Consider the following 20,954-nt stretch of genomic DNA (forward strand, 5'->3'; position numbering starts at 1 on the left):
CACACACACACACACACACACACACACACACACACACACACACACACACACACACACACACACACACACACACACACACACACACACACACACACACACACACACACACACACACACACACACACACACACACACACACACACACACACACACACACACACACACACTCACACACACCACCAAAGTCATTCCGCTCCTCACAGACACCATTGCCACCATTGTTTGCTTAATACACAAATCAATATGTTATATCTCAGCATTTAATGGTCCTCACCTTACACTGCATATTTTTAGCCCTGGCAGCAAGATCACAGTGTTTCTGTTAGGGTGTGGGTGTGTGTTTGGTTGATGGCTTAAACCACTTTAGGTCTGTCTGGAATAGGAACATAGCCCCTGTGGGCTGCCAGAATGCTGTGCATTGTCCCCCGCAGTCATCTATCAAATATTTGGAAATTAGGATGTGATGAGTAATGTCTAAGAAAAGCCTTGTGTTCTGGTTAAAGCGGCCCCTCTTCTCCCTGTACACAAACTCGCTCGGATCTGTCATTAGCCCGCATGGTTTTTCATACCACTACTACGCTGACGACACCCAATTAATTCTGTCCTTTCCCCGCTCAGAGACCCAGGTCGTCGCACGCATCTCTGCTTGTTTAGCTGACATCTCTCAGTGGATGTCTGATCATCATCTCAAGCTCAACCTTGACAAGACTGAACTGCTTTTCCTTCCGGGAAAAGATTGTCCCACTCTTGACCTGACCATCAACATTGGCACATCTGTTGTTTCCCCGACTCAGACTGCAAGGAATCTGGGTGTGATCCTAGATAACAACCTGTCCTTCACTGCAAACATCGCTGCTACAACCCGCTGCTGCAGATACACGCTTTACAACATCAGGAGGGTGCGTCCCCAGCTGACCCAGAAAGCGACCCAGCTTCTGGTCCAGGCTTTCGTCATCTCACGCCTAGACTACTGCAACTCCCTCCTGGCTGGTCTACCTGCATGTGCCATCCGACCTCTGCAGCTCGTCCAGAATGCAGCGGCTCGTCTGGTCTTCAACCTTCCTACATTTTCCCACACCACTGCGCTCCTCCGCTCCCTCCACTGGCTTCCGGTAACTGCTAGAATTCTCTTCAAGACACTGGTACTTGCTTACCATGCTGCAAATGGATCTGGCCCTTCCTACATCCAGGACATGGTTAAACCGTACACCCCAGCGCGTGCTCTACGCTCTGCATCAGCCAAACGACTCGCTGCACCCTCGCTGCGAGGGGGACCCAAGTTCCCATCAGCAAAAACACGTGGGTTTGCTATCCTGGCTCCAAAATGGTGGAATGAGCTCCCCATTGACATCAGGGCGGCAGAAAGCTTACACACCTTCCGGCGCAGACTGAAAACTCATCTCTTTCGACTCCACTTCGAGCGATAGAATTACTAACAAAGAACTGCTAACAGAGAACTTATATACTAATAAAGGACTGGCTTATCTATAGCCAGTTAAGTAGCATTTGAAATACTTGGCTCTATGAAACCTGATGTACTTATATGATTCTGTTTTCTTCAAGGTTGTGTCTTCCTGGTCGAATGCACTTATTGTAAGTCGCTTTGGATAAAAGCGTCAGCTAAATGCAATGTAATGTAATGTAATGTAATCGTGGGGTTTTCCCTTCCCTGTAGAGTGTTATATAGGTTGTAATGCATGTAAATGGTCTGCAAAGGCTACATTGGATTTGTTGCCTCAAAAGGGAGTTTCCCTCCCACAGACTCCCAAGCAACCCTCGCCTGTTACGTTAGAGCAGTGGTTCTCAAAGTGGGGGGCGCGCCCCCCCTGGGGGGTGCAGAGGCATGCCAGGGGGGGGGCGCGAGAGACCAGGAGGAAATATGGTTATTATAAAAAAAAGAAAAAATCATAAATTGAAAAATTATTGATTCGAAAATAATATGATGCAGTACTATTACGTCTGGGTCTCTGTGTTTCATTCAAGCTCGGCTTTGTGTGTGTGTGGAACAAGCCATTTTGTGTGCGCGAGAGAGAGCGCACCGGTACCGGAGATCGTTGTTGTTAGCTTCTGGTACTAGCGAGCTACGATAACGGATATAAGGAGTTTTTTCAACAACAAGGTGGAGGAGAGTCCTCTCCTGTCAGACTGAGAGACTCAGTGAGCTATAGGACTCTCTCAGTGTTATCTCAGTGGGTCTCAAACGTTTTGGTCACCATTAATGTAAACAATTATTTCCGAGGCACACGTTTATATGATCATTATAGATATAAAAAAAATAAGAGAATAAATGAAAAACAGGTATGAAATACTATATGACAGCACTTTACCCCTGCTTACACCTATATGCCGTGAGCTGATTATCGAGCCTTCATTGTAACAGTTGCGGGAACACTGTGTATGTGCGTGGGGAATGTTGCAGTAGAAAATTCCACTGTAGCGCCCGGTACATTAATGGGAAACCCTAAATGTTTGAGCACCCTCTATGAAACGTCAAGCTACCTCACAGCACCCCCAAAAGAAGTCTCTGGCGCCGCCACTGAGCCTGACTATTTGTGTTGGGGGGGGCCCGACTTTTTTTTTTCTCCAAAGGGGGGGCCTGACAGAAAAAGTTTGAGAACCACTGCGTTCGAGCAATGGTAATGTGCTGAGGAAAGGGGGTAAAATAATAAGCATAGGAACATTACGTAGTATTAAGCCGTACGCTCACCTCATGATTCCATCTTCTGCAACAGTCGGAGCTTTCATTTCCCTCTAGGGTGGCCACACATACATTTTAATCAGCCATTTGGCCAGCCATGCTGACAACTGCTCCACAACAGGCTGATAAGGGTGATGATAAATCATAGCGCTACTGGTACAAGAGAACACCTGCCAGTTTTAAAATGTTCCCACTATGCAGGCTATTCCAGAAAACAGTATTACTGTTTCCTCTCTTCACAGTCCAATTTGTATGCGGAATGACGGTGAAGAGATTGAACAACCTGTTTTTCTGTGTTAGCTTAGCTACCGAGCAAAAATGGGAGTTCTTTTTTAAACAAATGCGAAGTCATGCTATCTGGAAACTGCCTTGGAAGAACTGTGTATAGTGTAACATTTTCTCAGCTTCTTTTTGCAAAACCCCTCAAGTCAAACAAAGAGAGCAATACTTTCCTGGGTTTACTTCAGTTCATTTTTCATTTAGTTTAGTTTTGTATAATAGTTGCATATACGCAGTATCCCTGGCACTGTGCCTTGCAGTATCAGCCATGGGGAAGCTTGGGGCAATTTGTTTTATCAAAATAAAAATGGATTCGGCTCCTGCTTTACTGGGGGGATGAGACCAGCTTTTCCTCAAGTTCCTACATAATATTTAGAAAGACTGCACAACACCTAGTATGCTTGCAGCAGAAACCAACTTGTTTAAAATTCAAATTCTCTCTCGCAGGTCTCTACGGACTTTCATCCCAAATATCTGACGTCATTCGGCCCAAAAATACTTCTCCTATTGACTTACATTGGAAAAAATGCACATGTAAATCAGAGGATAACTGAATCAACTACCCAGTATGGACACTTTGATGGGCCTTATTTCAATCATTAGAGGGAAAGTGCACTTATAGTCAGAATCCAGAAATATTTTCTCTCTCCATTAATTTAACTGAACCAAGATTACCCTTGGCTGCGGATTGGAGGCGGGGCTTAAGAAATGGGCATGCTATGGGTCTAGATATGGGTATTTTTGTACACCGCCAATCAGCCACTTTGGCTTCATGCGTCACTGGGAAACTTTCATAGGAATGAACGAGGTCCTGCCTCCAACACATTATCTACTTGTCTTACATCCATGGTAGATCGCCATTAAATGTAGTACATACATTCACAGACAATGACTCCTACTGATGTTGGTCACCCATGACTGTCCTCTAGCACAAACAGAAAGCAAGACTTTCCCTTTATTCAACAAAATGTCCCAACATCAACTGGATGATTAAGCACCAACATGTTATAGCAATATGCATGGGTCCCTTACGATTAGGGCTGCAACAAACGACTAATTTGATAGTCGATTAATCTATCGATTAATGAAACGATTAATCGACTATTCGGACTATTACGCCTTGCACAATTTCTCAAGCGCTCTTATTTAGCCATCAACTTTTAGATTTAGCTTGAGGTTGTTTTAGGCATGTGGAAACTAACAATAAAGACAATAAAGATGAATACTTGATTAAAAAATACATATTATTAAATTAACTAAACAAATTGTTTACAAAATGAACATTGCTTTTCATTTAAATTAAATAAATAATATTTCACATCAAAAGAAACAACAGTGTTGCAAATAATAAATAATGTGATGACAGAACTGTAAACAGAATAGCTGAAACTTTAACAAACTAACTAACTCAGTTTCCTCTAATCATTATGTTTGTATAATGGAGTTAACTCCGTGTGTTGCTGCTAGCATACAGAACACCTGACGTGAAAACGTTGCTCGTGGACGGGGCTACAGAGCTGCTAGAAAGACAGTGGAACCCGGTGCATTCCTCCGTCTGGATGTGGAGCACTTTTGCTAAATGTTTAGATAAATTCATCGTGTTACCGCCCTTACATGTTAAACTCTTATTGCACTTTTGGCAACGAGCATCGAGACGGGTAAAGTTTAACAACACCTTGGAGCGCGTTCTCTCCGCCACCTCCGCAGTGTGTGGCTGCATGTAGCAGCCGCGTGTGTGTAAACGGCCCCGCCCCCTCCCACACAGACCAGGGAGAGAGATCTCGTCTGATCGAAAATACATCATAGACGCATTTGTTTGTCTTTTTGCATATTAGAAACGAGCTGGCCACACTAAGACTGCGATATAATGTTTTTGTATCAATAATACATGACATATATTTTTTTAATGTCCCCAGTACCGATAACGTTGTAGTTTAACGGCGCGTAAACGCACCTGATGACGTCACCAACGAATCGACGACTGAATTAGTTGGCAACTAATTTGGTAATCGATTTTAATCGATTAAGTCGATTAGTTGTTGCACCCCTACTTACGATATAAAAATTAATTTGGGATATCCTATGATATTTCTGGCTTTGAGTGAAATCTCAGACTTGAGTTTGAACGAATTACGATGAAATGTTTCCCCTTGGAATGAATCACAATAACTTTATTAACCCTAACTTTCTGAACAAGCATGGCTGTGGATTTTAGTCTTGATGAATTATCATGACTTTGATTATGAATAGCTTAAAAACAAGTGGAAATATGGTTTTGCCTTACTTAATCTAATACAACAACAATTTGACAATTTTGATTAACGATTGTGCGTCAACATTTGGAAAATACAGTGATTAACAATAGAAGTGGTATCAACAACACACTAACTGTGAAGAACACCTGCTAAAGCACAATGCCATTAGAGAGAATGCAACTACAAATATTTATGAGGCAGAGCACAATTATTATATTCCTTTATTGTGTTCAAAATTAAAAGTTTCGTTATCAGTCATTGCAGTTTTATATAATACATTACAAGACAACAACATCAAAATGAAATCAATTCAGTTTCTCTGGACCTACAGCTGTGACAGTATAAGCAGGGCCCTTGTTTGTTGTTGTTCTTTCTTGACTCGATGGAGCTCATTAATTGCCTACATTTCATCAGAGAATCGTGCAGTGTCAAATCTGCCAGTCTTTGAGCATGTTGACTTCACACATGGTACCTTGGCGCCACAGCGATCTGCGCGGTTACATAAGACATCCAGAAAGTCTTTTCAGCTTCTTGCAATGGAAGAGTTCCAAAGGAGAAGCTACTGACAAAGAGAGGAAGCAGGAAGAAGGCATCTAAGAAGATGATCTGCAGAGATGGTGGGTGGGGGAGGATGCAGGAAGTGAACGCACGCACATACACACACACATGGACAGATTTACATACGCACACAAGGGCTTACATGACAAGTCATTATCTGGCATCACCCGGAGAAGACAGAAGAGTTGCAAGAGGGAGTTATAGGAGAAAAGAGCCAGCATTGTGAAGGAAGAGGAAGAGAGCAGTGGAAAGGGTGGTGGGGGGGGGGGGGGGTTGGTCTAGATCTCCCAAGTGCACAATACATGACAGATTGGATTTGTTGGCATGAGTTTCCAAGTAAAGGCACATTTGTGATCACTTCCCCTTCTTACTATTGGAAGAGTTGTATTAGAGCTGTATGTGGCTCTAATGTGTGGCTTCTGGCTTGAGACTGCAGTACAGATAAACATGGCTAGAGGTTCATGGGGTCGGACATTATGAACAACACATCTGTGCTCAAATGAATTGACCACTTTGAGTCAGTATGTTGACATTTAAATAGACAACCTCTCATTACCTTATCATTGAAAGAGGCCCTATCATGTTCTTCCCACACACTACCCCCCTGCCTGGAACGCCTCAAATGGACTCCTTCTATATCTTCCTGTAGTGTGTTATAAAGGATTTTGCGTATTTAAATTGTCTGCAAAGGCTAAAACACCCAAGAGGTCGCGAGTGCTCCAACACATTGTACATGATTTGCTAAGTTTTGCTAAAAATCTATTTCTTATGATAAATATGAAATGTTAAGCTCATTAAAAGTTGAAATTGCGTATGGTTATCAACGTTTCAATGTAGAATTGTTGTATGCATGTTCAAATTATATTCATATACAGCATTATTGGTTTAGGGCAGTGGTTCCCAACCTGGGGGGCGCGCCCCCCTTAGGGGGGCGCCAAAGATCGCAGGGCAGGCGCCAGGCCTCAGATGATTTGAGGCCAAATATCATATTTAGACTTTTTTTTTACATATAATTGTAAAGCAATACATGATTGTCACTAAAAGCCTTGTCTCTACATTACAATAAAATATCAAAAATAATTGATTAATTAATTTGAATAACAATTCAAGTTAGTAGCTATTAAAGGCATAAAAAGACAGAAATGTATAATTGTTTCTTTAATAGAAATGTTCCTTCTGCCCGTAAAGTGTCCAACCCGGGCTTATCTGGATAAGCGCATTTTTAAAACATAGTCATTGTCCATGCCGGTTTCAGTTGGATTATTTGTCACAGTTGCTCCGATCAGATCGGTCTCCTCCATTTTGTAGATTATTTACGACTTTTGAATCCACATAAACACATCGGCAAAATCCGGCTTACTTTGAGCATGTGTTTTAAACAGTTTAATCCCTTTGTGAATTGTTTCCACTTCCGCGCCGTCCTTTAATTTCTTCATACAGCGGGAATCCAAATGAATTAATCCTGAGTCCAATAACCATCAAAGTCAATCAATCAATGTTTATTTATATAGCCCAATATCACAAATGTTACATTTGTCTCAGTGGTCTTCACAGTGTGTACAGAATATCAGTATGACAATACGACACCCTCTGTCCTTAGACCCTCTTCCAAAGAAAACCCAGTTTAAAGGGAAAAATGGGAGAAACCTCAGGGAGAGCCACAGAGGAGGGATCCCTCTCCCAGGACGGACAGACGTGCAATAGATGCCGTGTGTAAATTGAAAAGATAATACATTTGCAACATAGGTAGTCCAGATGTTTGGAAATGCATGTGTGTATAATAGGAAGATGAATCCACGAGGTAATCCATCCAGGACTTATGATCCAGGACCACAGCCACGACTCAAGATCCAGCGCTCGCGATCCAGGACACAGGACCACAGAATCATCCATGACTCCGGATCCCAGCGTATATAGACACCAAAAAGAAAGACATTTGGGGAAGCTAGGTTAATCGGAACATGAGTGTACACAGGTACAGACAGAGAGAAGGAAGAAGTAAGATGTCCCCCGACAAACTAAGCCTATATCAGCAAAACTAGGGGCTGAATCTAATCAGCCCTAACTATAAGCTTTATCAATAAGGAAGGTCTTAAGCGCACTCTTAAAAACGGATAGGGTGTCTGCCGCCCGAACACAAACTGGAAGCTGATTCCACAAATGTGGAGCTTGATAAGAAAAGGCTCTGGCTCCCATTGTACTTTTAGAGATTCTAGGAACAACCAACAACCCTGCATTCTTGGAACGCAATGCCCTAGTAGGACAGTAGGGTATAATGAGTTCTTTAAGGTGAGATGGCGCCTGCCCATTAAGGGATTTGTAGGCGAGAAGAAGAATTTTAAATTAAATTTAAATTAAAGGCAGCCAGAACAGGAGTAATGTGGTCCCTTTTCCTAACTCTGGTTAGTACACGAGCCGCAGCATTTTGAATCAGCTGAAGCGACTTGACTGACTTCTTGGTACTCCCTGATAATAAAGAGTTACAATAATCCAGCCTAGAAGTAACAAATGCATGGACTAGTTTCTCTGCATCGTTTTGAGTCACTCCAATAGTGCTCCTTAATTACGCTTTCATCTTCCTTTAACAAAATACTTCACATTCATCTAGTTTGTGACAGTAGTTGTAGCATTTTTGAGACTTTTAAACTTTAATTACCGCTGTTGTGTGTGTGTGTGTGGGGGGGGGGGGCGCAACTTCCAACAGGAGTCATTTGGGGGGGCTCTTGGGAAAAAAGGTTGGGAACCACTGGTTTAGGGTATCTCAGTACTAGCATATAAGACATAGGAGCATATAATATTATAATAACATAAATATTTTCCATTTACATAGATAAAAACGTTTAACAAAAAAGTTAATTTTCTAGTTGCGTGACTTTTGTAAAATATCTGGTGTTTGGCCTTTTTCCCCCTTCATATGCAGACCCAAGTTTATTTATATTAACTCAGACATGTCCTCTATCTGTGGCCAGGGCCACCACAGTGCGGATACATCCTGATAGATCCCCCATTACCCCGGGTGTGACCCCTCACAGCTCAGTTCATTAAGCCAGCCACCCAAGTGGCCGGGACTCAAGTCCAGATTTAATCACAACTTCCATCCTCTTGCCAATCACAATTAGATCCTGATAAGCCTCTGCAGGACAGCACCCGAGGGCCTCCACACACAGACAAAGGTTAATTTGCGAGCAGCAAGGGTCCGGCTACGAGGATGAAGGTCACCTGATTGAATACATCGAGCATTTGTGTGTAAGATGGGGGGGGCCTTGGCAGCAATTACAAAGTTCATCAGTATTCATGTGTTTCATTCATGGCTAATGGGCACTTTACCTTCAAAGAGGGGTGCTGATAGAACATGGCCCTTAATGAGAAATAGCTTTTGGTCCTAAGTCTTTAGGTAGGTGAAAAAAGTAATTTCCCATTGTCTTTTAAAGTCCCTTCACACAGTCACACCTGTGAGCTTCTCATTACCCCAGCAGTGGCCCCTCTGTTCTGGGGTCTGTTCAACCTTTAAGAACGTACCTCTAGTCTGACATTGATGTGAACATATCAAGACAGTATCTTCAAAACCTCTCCATTGTGATTAAGGTTGGATAAAGTATTTCTTTAAAGAGGCCCTGTTATGCTTTTTGGGCTTTTCCCTTTCCTATAGGTTTATTTGCATTTAAATGGTCTGCAAAGGCTAAACACCAAAGTTCTCAAGATGACGTTTCTCTCTGACATACCCCCCCCCTCCCTCTCCTGCCTGAAATACCTCGCTTGTAGTGCTTTGTTTTTTTCTTACATAGTGACATTACTATGTAACACTTGCACTTCTATTGGATAGCGCTCCAACACATAGTACGTGATAGGGTACGGTGCGGGACATCTCTAAGTGGTTGACCAATCAGAACAGAGGCGGCCAGCTCTGCTTGTATGTGGTCACAGCTATCGTTAATTTGAGCTTGTTTTTTTGTTTGGGATCACATTGTTTACCTTCCTTGTATACAATCAGTTAATTAAAGTGAGAACATTTTACTTGTGAAAAAGGAAATAACATAAATCTACCCCTGGAAAAGAAAAAGTTGAATTAATTAACAGTGAAACACACCCTTTCTCAATTCAATACACCACAGATTTTCTCTAACTTGATCAGTATCTTATGGTGGCTAATGCTAGCAAATTAGCTTGTTCTAGATGTTAACTAGCCCAAGTAATTAAACCACTTGCTCAAGGGAAGCTTAGGAATTTAAATGAAAGTAGGAATATCATTATTCTGTTAATGTGGCAAAAATGGCTGTTGTACAGCAAAACGTACAAACCCTCACTTTAAACGGACCAGAGTCAATTTCCTAGCCTGTGTTAACATCTTGTACAGTATTTAAAGACAGTGACAGTGTCCCCAGTGAACCCCACTCATTTGAATGTGGTAACTTTTGTCTCGTGCCAATTTAAGCATTCATAGGATTCCCAAAAACAGAGAGCACTGAACCTGTGACAGAACAGGAGAAACAGACTAGTTTTATGTTCCCCTGTTTATGATTTCATCCCTCTGACCTCACATACTATGGTGCAATGTGTTTTCCAGGCCAGCTGGCAGCGGGGACGTGTGAGATTGTGACGCTGGACCGGGACAGCAGCCAACCACGGCGGACCATCGCCAGGCAAACGGCCCGCTGCGCCTGTAAGAAGGGCCAGATCGCCGGGACTACAAGAGCCAGACCCGCCTGTGTGGACGGTAAGAGGAGGAGGGGGAGGGAGCCCAGCTTAGCTTAGCTTAGTTTAGTTAGTGGCCACTTCAGTGAATTATACTCAAACATGAGTAGGTTTTTTCAGGAGGTGTGTTCATCCTTTATGTTGGATTATGTCCGTGTTGAAGTACATGAAGAGAATTAAGTGTAAAATTCAGCCACAGCAATGCGTTGAATCACAGCATCAGGGCAGCTAAGGGGTTGATGTTCTTAAGAAGAAGCTTAAGGTGGATAAACCTACGAGCAGAGAAGATCACAGGCGAAGGATGTGTTTATGATGTTAGTAAAGCCTGCAGCTAATCTATTTACAGTTGAATCATTTTCAAAAAGCGTGGCTGCAGGGGGGGTTTCTGAATCCACCGCCAACAGGTGGGATCATGTCACAAATAACTGAATTTATTTATTTACTCCCATTCATATTCTTTTGGTGTTTTTTGTATTCTTATTCATTCTTCTTCTTATTTCACGATCCAAGAAAAACAACCTTGTTTTCAACAGTGACAACGTTATTTTCTGTGGCTTTAAGTAAGTAAAGTGACACTTAATTAAAATCACCAAATTTAGAGATGAATAGTTTTCACCAACACACTCTCACTCCATAATCGTCCAATCCAATCCAATCCAATCCACTTTATTTATATAGCACAGTTTAAAAACAGAGGGTTTGCCAAAGTGCTTCACAATGAACATAACATTATAATAAAATATAATATTACACGAATAGATAAAAAAAAAGCACACATAAGAATAAATACAAGGCACATAAAGGCTATGGACAGACAGTGAAAGCATACAAATAGGTAAGACACAGCTCAGACTGACTGGTAAGCGAGGGAAAAGAGGTGGGTTTTTAGGCGGGACTTAAAAGCTTCAAGAGTGGGCGACAATTTAACATGAGGGGGCAGGTCGTTCCAGAGCCTGGGGGCTACCGATGAGAACGCTCCATCTCCCCTGGTTTTTTTCTTTCTTTTTGGGACTACAAGCAGCAGCTGATCACCCGACCTCAAAGCCCTTGAGGGGGTGTACACCTGTAAGAGGTCGGAGATGTACTCTGGGGCCAGCCCATTAAGAGATTTAAAAACAAACAATAAAATCTTAAAATGGACTCTAAAATGGACAGGAAGCCAGTGGAGCGAAGCCAGAACTGGTGTGATGTGGTCAAACTTGCGGGTTCCTGTGAGCAGCCGCGCCGCAGCGTTTTGTACAAGCTGCAGGCGGGCCAGCGAAGTCTTATTTAGGCCGGCATAAAGTGCATTACAATAATCTAAACGAGTTGAAACAAAAGCATGAATTACACGCTCAAAGTTTAAAAAGGATAAAGCCTCAAGTGATAAAAATTGGATTTAACCACAGAGTTTATCTGTTTATCTAATTTAAAAGCACTGTCGATTTTGACACCCAGATTTGTGACCATGGGTTTTGCATACTGTTGCAGGGAACCCAGGTCAATGGAAGGGACATCACCATTTGGTCCTAACACAATTACCTCCGTTTTGCTTTCATTTATATTTAAAAAGTTTAGCGCCATCCAGGCCTTTATGTCATTAAGACAATCAACCAGGGGCATCAGAGAGCTAGTGTTTTTTCTTAGGGGTAGATATAATTGGGAGTCGTCCGCATAAAGGTGGTAGGAGACGCCATAATTTCTAAAAATCAGTCCAAGGGGGAGAAGGTATAAGGAAAATAAAATAGGCCCCAAAATAGAACCTTGGGGAACTCCACAGGATAAGGGGGCAGAAGAGGATGTAAAGTCACCAAGCTTAACAGAGAAAGATCTCTTGGTCCAGAAGCGACGCTTGGTCAGGGTCCGTGGCGTGCAGTTGTGACGCTCCTAGGCTCCTTCAGCTTCATAAAGGGACGCAAATAGCTTTCAACTGATTACAATGTATTCCCATCTGCGGCGGGATTTGACGCTCATGGAAGCACGGCATTCGTTTGTGTCGGCTGCCCTTAAAGGCAATGTGAGCGTCCATTCTCATTGGATAACGGAGAATTGTACACCCGGAAGTAAGTATTCCCCTTACTGTCGATTGATTTTACAGTGATATCTGCACTACTCATCGACTAAAAAACACCAGATTATCCTTGTTAATTACACAACATTGATTGGTTTAAATTGTGTGCAATGCTTTTGTATTTTTCCCCTTCGATTTGGAGAAACAAATATGTTTTCGGAGTAAAGGATGGCAGAAGACACTAGAGTAACTAAGTAGTGTAATATATAACTTTTTTTAAAAGTAATATGTAATATGTAATATATTACTTTTTTTTAGTAATGACCCCATCTCTGCTGAAATGTTACATTTATAATTTGTAGTTCAGGACCATGGACAATGCAGCTTCCTTGCATTGACAGTTCTCTGTGCTGAATTTCCTTTGTCTCATTTTTAATGTTGTGACCTGTCTGGTTTAAATGAGTGTGTTGCTGCTTTGATGAAGCCTAATTTGATAACGTTTCAAATTAATTTCTGAAATATTTCGTTAATAAATATTTCATGAGTAATATAGTTGTCTTTGTCACATTTTATTTGGCATTAGTAAATAATTATGCACATTTACAGATATTTTACATGATATGAGTGATAACACGTGTTATAAGGGCTATTTTGCACAATAGGTGTGCCTTGAGATTTTTACTTGTCCTTTGGTGTGCCTTGGGCACAAAAAGTTTGGGAACCACTGCACTACACTACCCAGAATCCCCAGCTATCGTTTGGACTACACCATGTGCTCTGTTTGACAAACCCCGTTTTTTTTCACCATTCATTCCAATGGCTGGCGTCTATGTCACGTGATCTTCAAATGTCTCCCTGCACAAGAAAAAAAACATGGCCGAACTTCGTTTTATTCTCGGTGGAAAATGCCTATTTTAAAGTTAGTTTGGCCATTAAAATGCGTTTTGATGTCATTTGATGCGAGAAATATGAGTTGTTATTTCAGATTATGTGTGCAGTGGATGTACATGATCTTTAGTTTGCTAGTTATTACGAAGATGACTTCAGGAAATTGCGTCCATAGAACGTTTTCATTGTTACCAAGGTGGTTGCTAGGGACGCTGCTATCGACTTTATTGCTACCCCCTTCCCCGTCAATGTATAGTGTTGGTCCACAGCGCAAACATATTAGTTTAACAAAATCCGCATCTAAAGATAGCCTACGTTATTTTCCCCTGTGCAATTCCAGTCTCACATCTCACAGCACATCGTCATTAGGCTTGTTTGAGACACATTGCAGCTCGCCTCGAAAGTAGACGAGAGTAGCCGATCGCAGCCGGGGGAGGTGTCAAAAAGCTCGTCTTAAGTCGGACAGCTCGGACTCGGAGTCGGCTTGACTGGCTGGGTTTGCAATGGCGGAAATTCCATTTTACCCACTGTAGACAAAGGTGATCTCCATTGCTTTATATAGGTTTGTTAATTCAGTCATGATGATGAACCACACCAGTGACTGGGTTCCATAATTAGAAATGCTCCTCCCTCTTAATGTTTGCAAAACTGATAGGTGGACAGGCTACAAATGATCAGTCCCTTCAGATCCGCACACATGAAGCTTCATGAGCATGCATTGAACAGACCTGCTGCTGTGTTAATTCTTTAGCTGCCACTTTAAGCTTTATGATGTGTACAACATGGATGTAATTTGATTTAATCTTGCCATTTTAAATGATGTATTCAATAAATAAGGTTAAACCAAATCATTACATTACAATAGATTTTATTTTAATGATTTGGTTTAACTTAAAGAGAAACTTTATTGTTATTGCACATATTACAGGTACTGAGACAACGAAATGCAGTTTAACTTCTAACCAGGTGCAACAAGCAGTGAAGTGGAAAGTAATGTACACAATCTACAGAATAACATATAGAATGAATTGAATGATGAATAAACAGTGGGGTATGAATACACTAGATATCAGCCTGTGAGCAGTATGAACAGTGTGTATGAATATGCTAAGATATATAAAGTATGAAAACGGTAAGCAGTATAGTATAAAATATATAGATATTAATTTCATGATGATAAACATTGTGGAACAATGATGAAAAATGGGAATGGATGTGGCGACGTAAAACTGACACAAAACAACAACAAACTTTTGCCAGCCAATTGGAGAGTTTCATCAGCAGCACGTGGTAAAAACCACCAATGAGCGTTTCCCATCAAGCATTTCGCTTCCGCAGCTCGTGGAGAGCAACTGCGCCAACTCGCCTCGCCTCGCTCTCAAGGCTGCGGGCGTCTTTGTCCCGCGAGATTTCAAAGTTTCATGTGGGCGAGCCTCCAGAGCAAGTCGGACAAAATGACTAACCATCATGCAACGCACTAGCAAGACGTTGATCGCAACTGCGCAGGTCTTGCTTGTCTCAAACAAGCCTATTAACAAATACCGGAAACAGACCGAAAACATTTAAAAAAAAAAATAATAATACTTTATTCCGAGTGTGCTTGCTTTTCTCTTTGAAAGTCATCACATAACGGCATTGTAATACACGGTTCGGCTGCATTAAATATTACATATCTGCCGTAGTTCTGTATTTATAGAGCCCTGATGAGAAGACTTCTAGACAAACATGAGGAACTGAAAACGTGACGTGGATCATAAATATATCAGCCATTAAACAACATCTTACATTTCTCTTCACACAATACGTCTCCTTGCAGTATTAATTCGGCTCACTTTTATATTTGATCCAATTGGTAGATAGGCTGTATTTACACCATAAAGGTGCACAGCTGATATAAAGGGACACCTCGTGGTTAAAGCATGTTATTGAATTTCATTATTTTTATTATTAGATATTAATAGGATCTAGGGGTGGGCGATATGACGATATATATCGTCGTGACGATATTAGGTCTCCACGATATGCTTTTTCAGAGATATCGTCCTATCGTGATAAAAAAAATATATATATATATATATATTTGAAAAAAAAAATAGCGGGAGGGGAAGAGGCTCTCCGTGCGCGGCGCAGGGGGCTATGACAGCGGACGGAGAGCCTCTTCCCCTCCCGCTCCCCCAGCCTCACCTACTGATTTTAATTTCACCATATATCAAGCCCGATCGATTTCACAATGTCAGCGCACCTCTGCTTTCGTTCAGTCCGAGTTGTTTGACACGCTCCCAAAGTCCCCACCCCCTTTCTTTGCAGCCAGGGAAAATACACTGTTGGCAGTCTGCACACACAGCAATAATGGACGGAGAGTCAGATTCTGATGTAGAAGAATTAGATGTAGTCCCCAAAAATAACTCTACGTCTGTGGTATGGAAATATTTGGGATATAACACAACAGACACGGAGCAAACAAATGTAATTTGCAAAATGTGCAAAAAAAGAAATTTCAAAGCGACAGATGGCAACACGTCGGGCTTACGAGACCACCTCAAACGCAAGCACCAGAAAGAGCATGCAGAGACTGAGTGCAAGGTCCCCCGCGTGTGAATGCACAATCTACCGCAGCGACTGCACCAAAACAAACAACCATAGGGCAGGCATTTCATAAAGGGGCTCCTTATGAAAAGACTAGCAAACGGTGGAAAGACATAACTGACGCGGTGGCGTTTTATGTTTTTCCCTTCAGTTATGCTTAAATATTTTATTACACTTCAAGTCTACTCTAAAGTTTACATTTTAATTGTTTGGCACTGACTTTTCCTCATTGATGTTTTATGTTTTACTTAGTTATGTTTTACCCTCCTTTTCATGTTTATTGATGTTCACTGCTCACTTGTTCATTCAGGGATTCATTTCTGAAATAAAACCAGCTTGAAATGCTATTTTGGTCTGTTACTCCTTTTGGTTTTAGTTTCTGTTACCTTGTAGGTGCTTGTACTGTTAAGTAACTTGAAAAATAACCATAATAACCGACATGAAAAAATATCGTGATATATATCGTCTATCGTGATACTGCTTGAAAATATCGTGATAACATATTTTTCAATATCGCCCACCCCTAATAGGATCCCTATAAAGTATATTCATTACTCGTTATTCTCTACTAATAGTTAATTAAAGACTGTATATAATGACTATTTTGCACATCCCTTTCAAGATTTCAAGATTTTCTAAGGTGTATTGACATATCATATAGGCCTACACAACTATGGTGTAGTTCTGCATTGAATGAAAAACTTGGGTCGCAGGTTCCTCAACAGTGCATTACAAGACATCTATCAATATGTGTGCATACCTCCAGCAATGTTAACTATGTTGAAGCACTTATTTTAACTGATATTATACATAATGTATTATACTCTTATAAGATGTATGTAGATATTTCATCTCCGGCCTTGTCAGGTATTGAACAATCAATAAATAAAGAACACAGAATTGTTAAATATAAAACACAGAATTTGTGTGATTATACTAAATGATTTACAAATAAACACCACTGCATATTTAACTGTTACACATGTTGATGTAACGCAAATGTTCCAACTTGGGATCAATAAAGTATATCTTATCTTAAGCTGATCGATGATCCATTATTACAAAACATACAACACTCAAATATAAATGTATGTAATGTAATGTTATCAATTAACAACAGGGGTCACAAACATAAGACCAGCTGTTAAATAAAGCTCTTCTGACCTTAGCTGTCATGTGGGTATATATTAATGCTGCCCATAATGGGCACAAGCAATTTTCACCCATTTATTAATTATATGTTTTAAATGTGAGTGTTACCTGTCCCCTAAACCTCCTGGGATGTACACAGTTTAATACTGGCAACTTCTTATTATGGGAAATACGAAAACATCTTTTAAAACTACAACTCCCAGTAGAGACGTGCCATAGATAGAGAACATGTTGCGAAACAGAATAGCCAGCATGTGTAGTTCTGGGGACGGGGTGGGGGAGGGGGGGACGCGGTGGACCCGTTCAAATCCAGTTTTGGACAGTCTGCCGTGCCATTTCAAGTGCTGTTCGAGGCTCGGCGTAACCCTCTTAGCACACTCTCCAATCACAGAGCTTGAGGACTATCACAGGGTTTGTCAAACAGAGCACATGGTGTAGTCCAAACGATAGCTGGGGATTCTGGGTAGTGTAGTGTCTTCTGCCATCCTTTACTCCGAAAAAATATTTGTTTCTCCGAATCGAAGGGGAAAAATACAAAAGCATTGCACACAATTTAAACCAATCAATGTTGTGTAATTAACAAGGATAATCTGGTGTTTTTTAGTCGATGAGTAGTGCAGATATCACTGTAAAATCAATCGACAGTAAGGGGAATACTTACTTCCGGGTGTACAATTCTCCGTTATCCAATGAGAATGGACGCTCACATTGCCTTTAAGGGCAGTCGACACAAACGAATGCCGTGCTTCCATGAGCGTCAAATCCCGCCGCAGATGGGAATACATTGTAATCAGTTGAAAGCTATTTGCGTCCCTTTATGAAGCTGAAGGAGCCTAGGAGCGTCACAACTGCACGCCACGGACACTGACCAAACGTCGCTCCTGGACGATTATGGAGTGAGAGTGTGTTGTTTTCACAGGTCAGCGAAGACGAGATGCTTCAAAGATAATAATAATAATAATAATAATAATAATAATAATAATAACAAGATTGAGCTTTATGTATAGATGAAAAAAGAGCCTCATTAGTTGTTGCCATGGCTTCCTAAGATATTTATCTAATGATGAAGAAGATTTTTCTTTCCTTTAAAACATTTCTGTAGTCATTTCAAGAAAGCTCAGAGAATGTGGTTTCATCTCTTTGTGACATCTTCATTGACTCTAAGGGTGCCTGTCACTGACTCTGTGTCACATGATGTAGACTCCAACCCGGGGGGGGGGGGGGGGGTTATGTGCACAGGTGACGGCAGAAAAAACATCTCTGTTAGTTTGGAATAACCTGCAGCGAACTGTACCTTTGGATGTCTTGTTTTCCTCGCGATTCAACCGCGCCTTCACAGTTTTGTCTCCGATTGGACGAGCTGCCTATCCTCAGCGTTGTTTTACTGCCTCTACCTGCTGATCGCATGAGGAATGGCTTTGTGTAAGTGGAACGAGGTTTAATACAAGTACATATACGGCAGGCACAGCTGAATGTGACATTGGAGACTGTCTTCAAATTCAATTTCTTTCTTTAGCCAAACCGCTTCCCGCTGAGATTTGTGCGCTCTGCCTGAGCCCGAACAAAGAACAATCTGATCTGGAAGACATGACCACATGCTCTCTGCACTGCGGAGTCAATCTGCTGTCCTTAAGTGTGCCTTTCCCGCCAGTAAATAAGTTGAATGCTGCATAAACCCTACGGTATCCAGATGATATCAGGAGGTATTTTTCACAACTTGGCCTCCATGGAGTACCGTGGCATTTTGTGCGGGCTTGATACTCTTTCTGTGAAGAGAGCTTTCGCTTATCTGCTGACTTTTTAGAGACCTGCGCAGGTGGATGCCTGTTGTGCACAGCGAAAAAGAAAAAGAACCTGAAAATGAAACTCATAAAGGTGATTTTTCCAAAACAAATATGTATAAATGGAGAGTTTAGTCGATAAAATGTGCTTTCATGAACTTAGGGCAGGGCAGGTTTATTTGTGCATATTTCATACACAAAAGCAATTCCAAATGCTTGACATCCTTTATTATTATAAATAAGGAAATGAAGCATAAAACATTAAGATGCAAATTAAACCATCTCAAAGAAATTGAAGAGATAAAACAGAGGACTAGATAATAAACGGGTCATAATCATAATGTTAATTTGGACTCTGGGAAGAGTTAGCATGCTGCTACCAGATGACCTCAGAGGCCCAGGAGGGCTTTCTGCTAATACACAGATATTTGTTTTAGTCCTATCATTTAAACTCTGTTTAATTGATTCCTTATCCAAAAAAATGATGATAATAAAATTCACGAGCTATAAATCTCATATGCATGTTTATTTTTATTTTATAATTCTCATTAATTATAAAATGGTGGTCATTTGCTCCGCAGCCTTCATCAGGGAGGCAGTGGGATTGAATTTCGACCTGTGTGAGTCTGCTGTGCCTCTGATAACTCCCACAGCTCCAATACACACACGTCGATTGAAGGCTTTACAGTAGGTCAGTCAAAGGTGGGAATTTAATAAGGGTCGTTAATTGTCATGCTGGGCAGTGTATAGCCAGTTCCGGGCAGTAGGATTCACAGAATACTGGAGAAAAAGTACCATTTTAAAAAGGAATATGCACCCAATCACGTCACAATCGGTGGAGACATTCATGCCGCTGGGGGACTTGTGTTCCCTGACTTGAGCTTCCTTCCAGGCAGTGTACCACCCTGGGAGAGGAGAAGATCTGTCTTCAGGGAACAAAAGTCTCTTCTCTCGCTGTTCTTCCATACCCAGCATGCTTTGTGAGGGGTATGAAATGGATGCATAGAGAGTAAAAGGTAGCTAGCTTAAGATGTGAGTATCTACTTCAGTACAACTCTGGCATACTTGTAATTTAATATTTAGATGTTCTGCTACTTTAACGTTCGTGCTTACCTTTATTAAAAAAAAATTGGGGCTTTTTAAAAAATGCAATTAAATAGTAAATTACCATTTTAATTGCTTCCCTATCATTTATATGAACACATGTCTATACTACATTATAAATACACTTATAATGCATTATAACCTGCCTATAGGAGTTTAAAACTATAGTTACAAGCTTTATAACAAAAATCACACAAAATAAATAAAACATTTTTTAATCTTTATTTGAATTGTTTTAGCTCAAATAAAGCAAACAAAGATCATTAATAGTAACTTATAACCATGTATCATAATTGCAGGACTAAACACAATTCACAACAACAATGTTTATTGTAATATACTATGATTCTTGCAATACAAGATGGCACTTGATTCTTGGCCTTATGAATCATGAAGCATATTGTGAATCATTATGAATCGTTAAGAGTGATTATAACTATTATGACACCGTGTTATAAGTAGGCTTTGCATGGGAGTCATATCAAGTGTTACAAAACAAACCATAACCATGCCTGCAGCTTTCCTGCTGTTCATATTACACTGCCCACAGCTTGATATTATTGCCATGCAAATGTGAGATGCTTGTCTCCGCAAATGCAATCTTATTTGTTTATTCAGACTCTTGACTCGGCTCACTTAAGGGACACGTAAATCGAGCGAGGAGCAGGAGAGAAAGCTGACATTAAAGACCCCAAACACCACAAATGGGATTTCAATCTGTTTTAATCTACCGGAGTCCTTGAGGTCTGCTCTCTGTTGTAATGTGCCTCTGCCTCGGCCGCCTCAACGTGTGTCCTTCATGCTTCAGACTCTGCATGTGGGATAATCCATAGCTCAATCAGCGCGCTCACCTGGCTTCCGGGACAGCGTGTGGTAATGAAAACAGAGGAGTGCTGCGGCGTCCTGAAGTCTTCCTCTTTGTTCTTGTGCATTTCCCCATCTTGCAGGTGCTCTACGTGTGTTTATTGCTT

General features: G+C 41.1%; 1 protein-coding gene across 2 annotated transcripts in view; it reads left to right on the top strand.

The window, feature by feature from the left end:
- Positions 1–20,954, top strand: part of tafa5a (TAFA chemokine like family member 5a) — a 182,243-nt gene that overhangs the window by 90,340 nt on the left and 70,949 nt on the right. For both annotated transcript variants that reach the window (XM_034112339.2, XM_034112340.2), the window contains exon 2: positions 10,355–10,504. In XM_034112339.2, coding sequence (XP_033968230.1) covers positions 10,355–10,504 — 150 coding nt within the window. The remainder of the gene's footprint in view (positions 1–10,354; positions 10,505–20,954) is intronic.

This window comes from Pseudochaenichthys georgianus, chromosome 23, assembly GCF_902827115.2.
Source record: "Pseudochaenichthys georgianus chromosome 23, fPseGeo1.2, whole genome shotgun sequence".
Classification (NCBI taxonomy): domain Eukaryota; kingdom Metazoa; phylum Chordata; class Actinopteri; order Perciformes; family Channichthyidae; genus Pseudochaenichthys; species Pseudochaenichthys georgianus.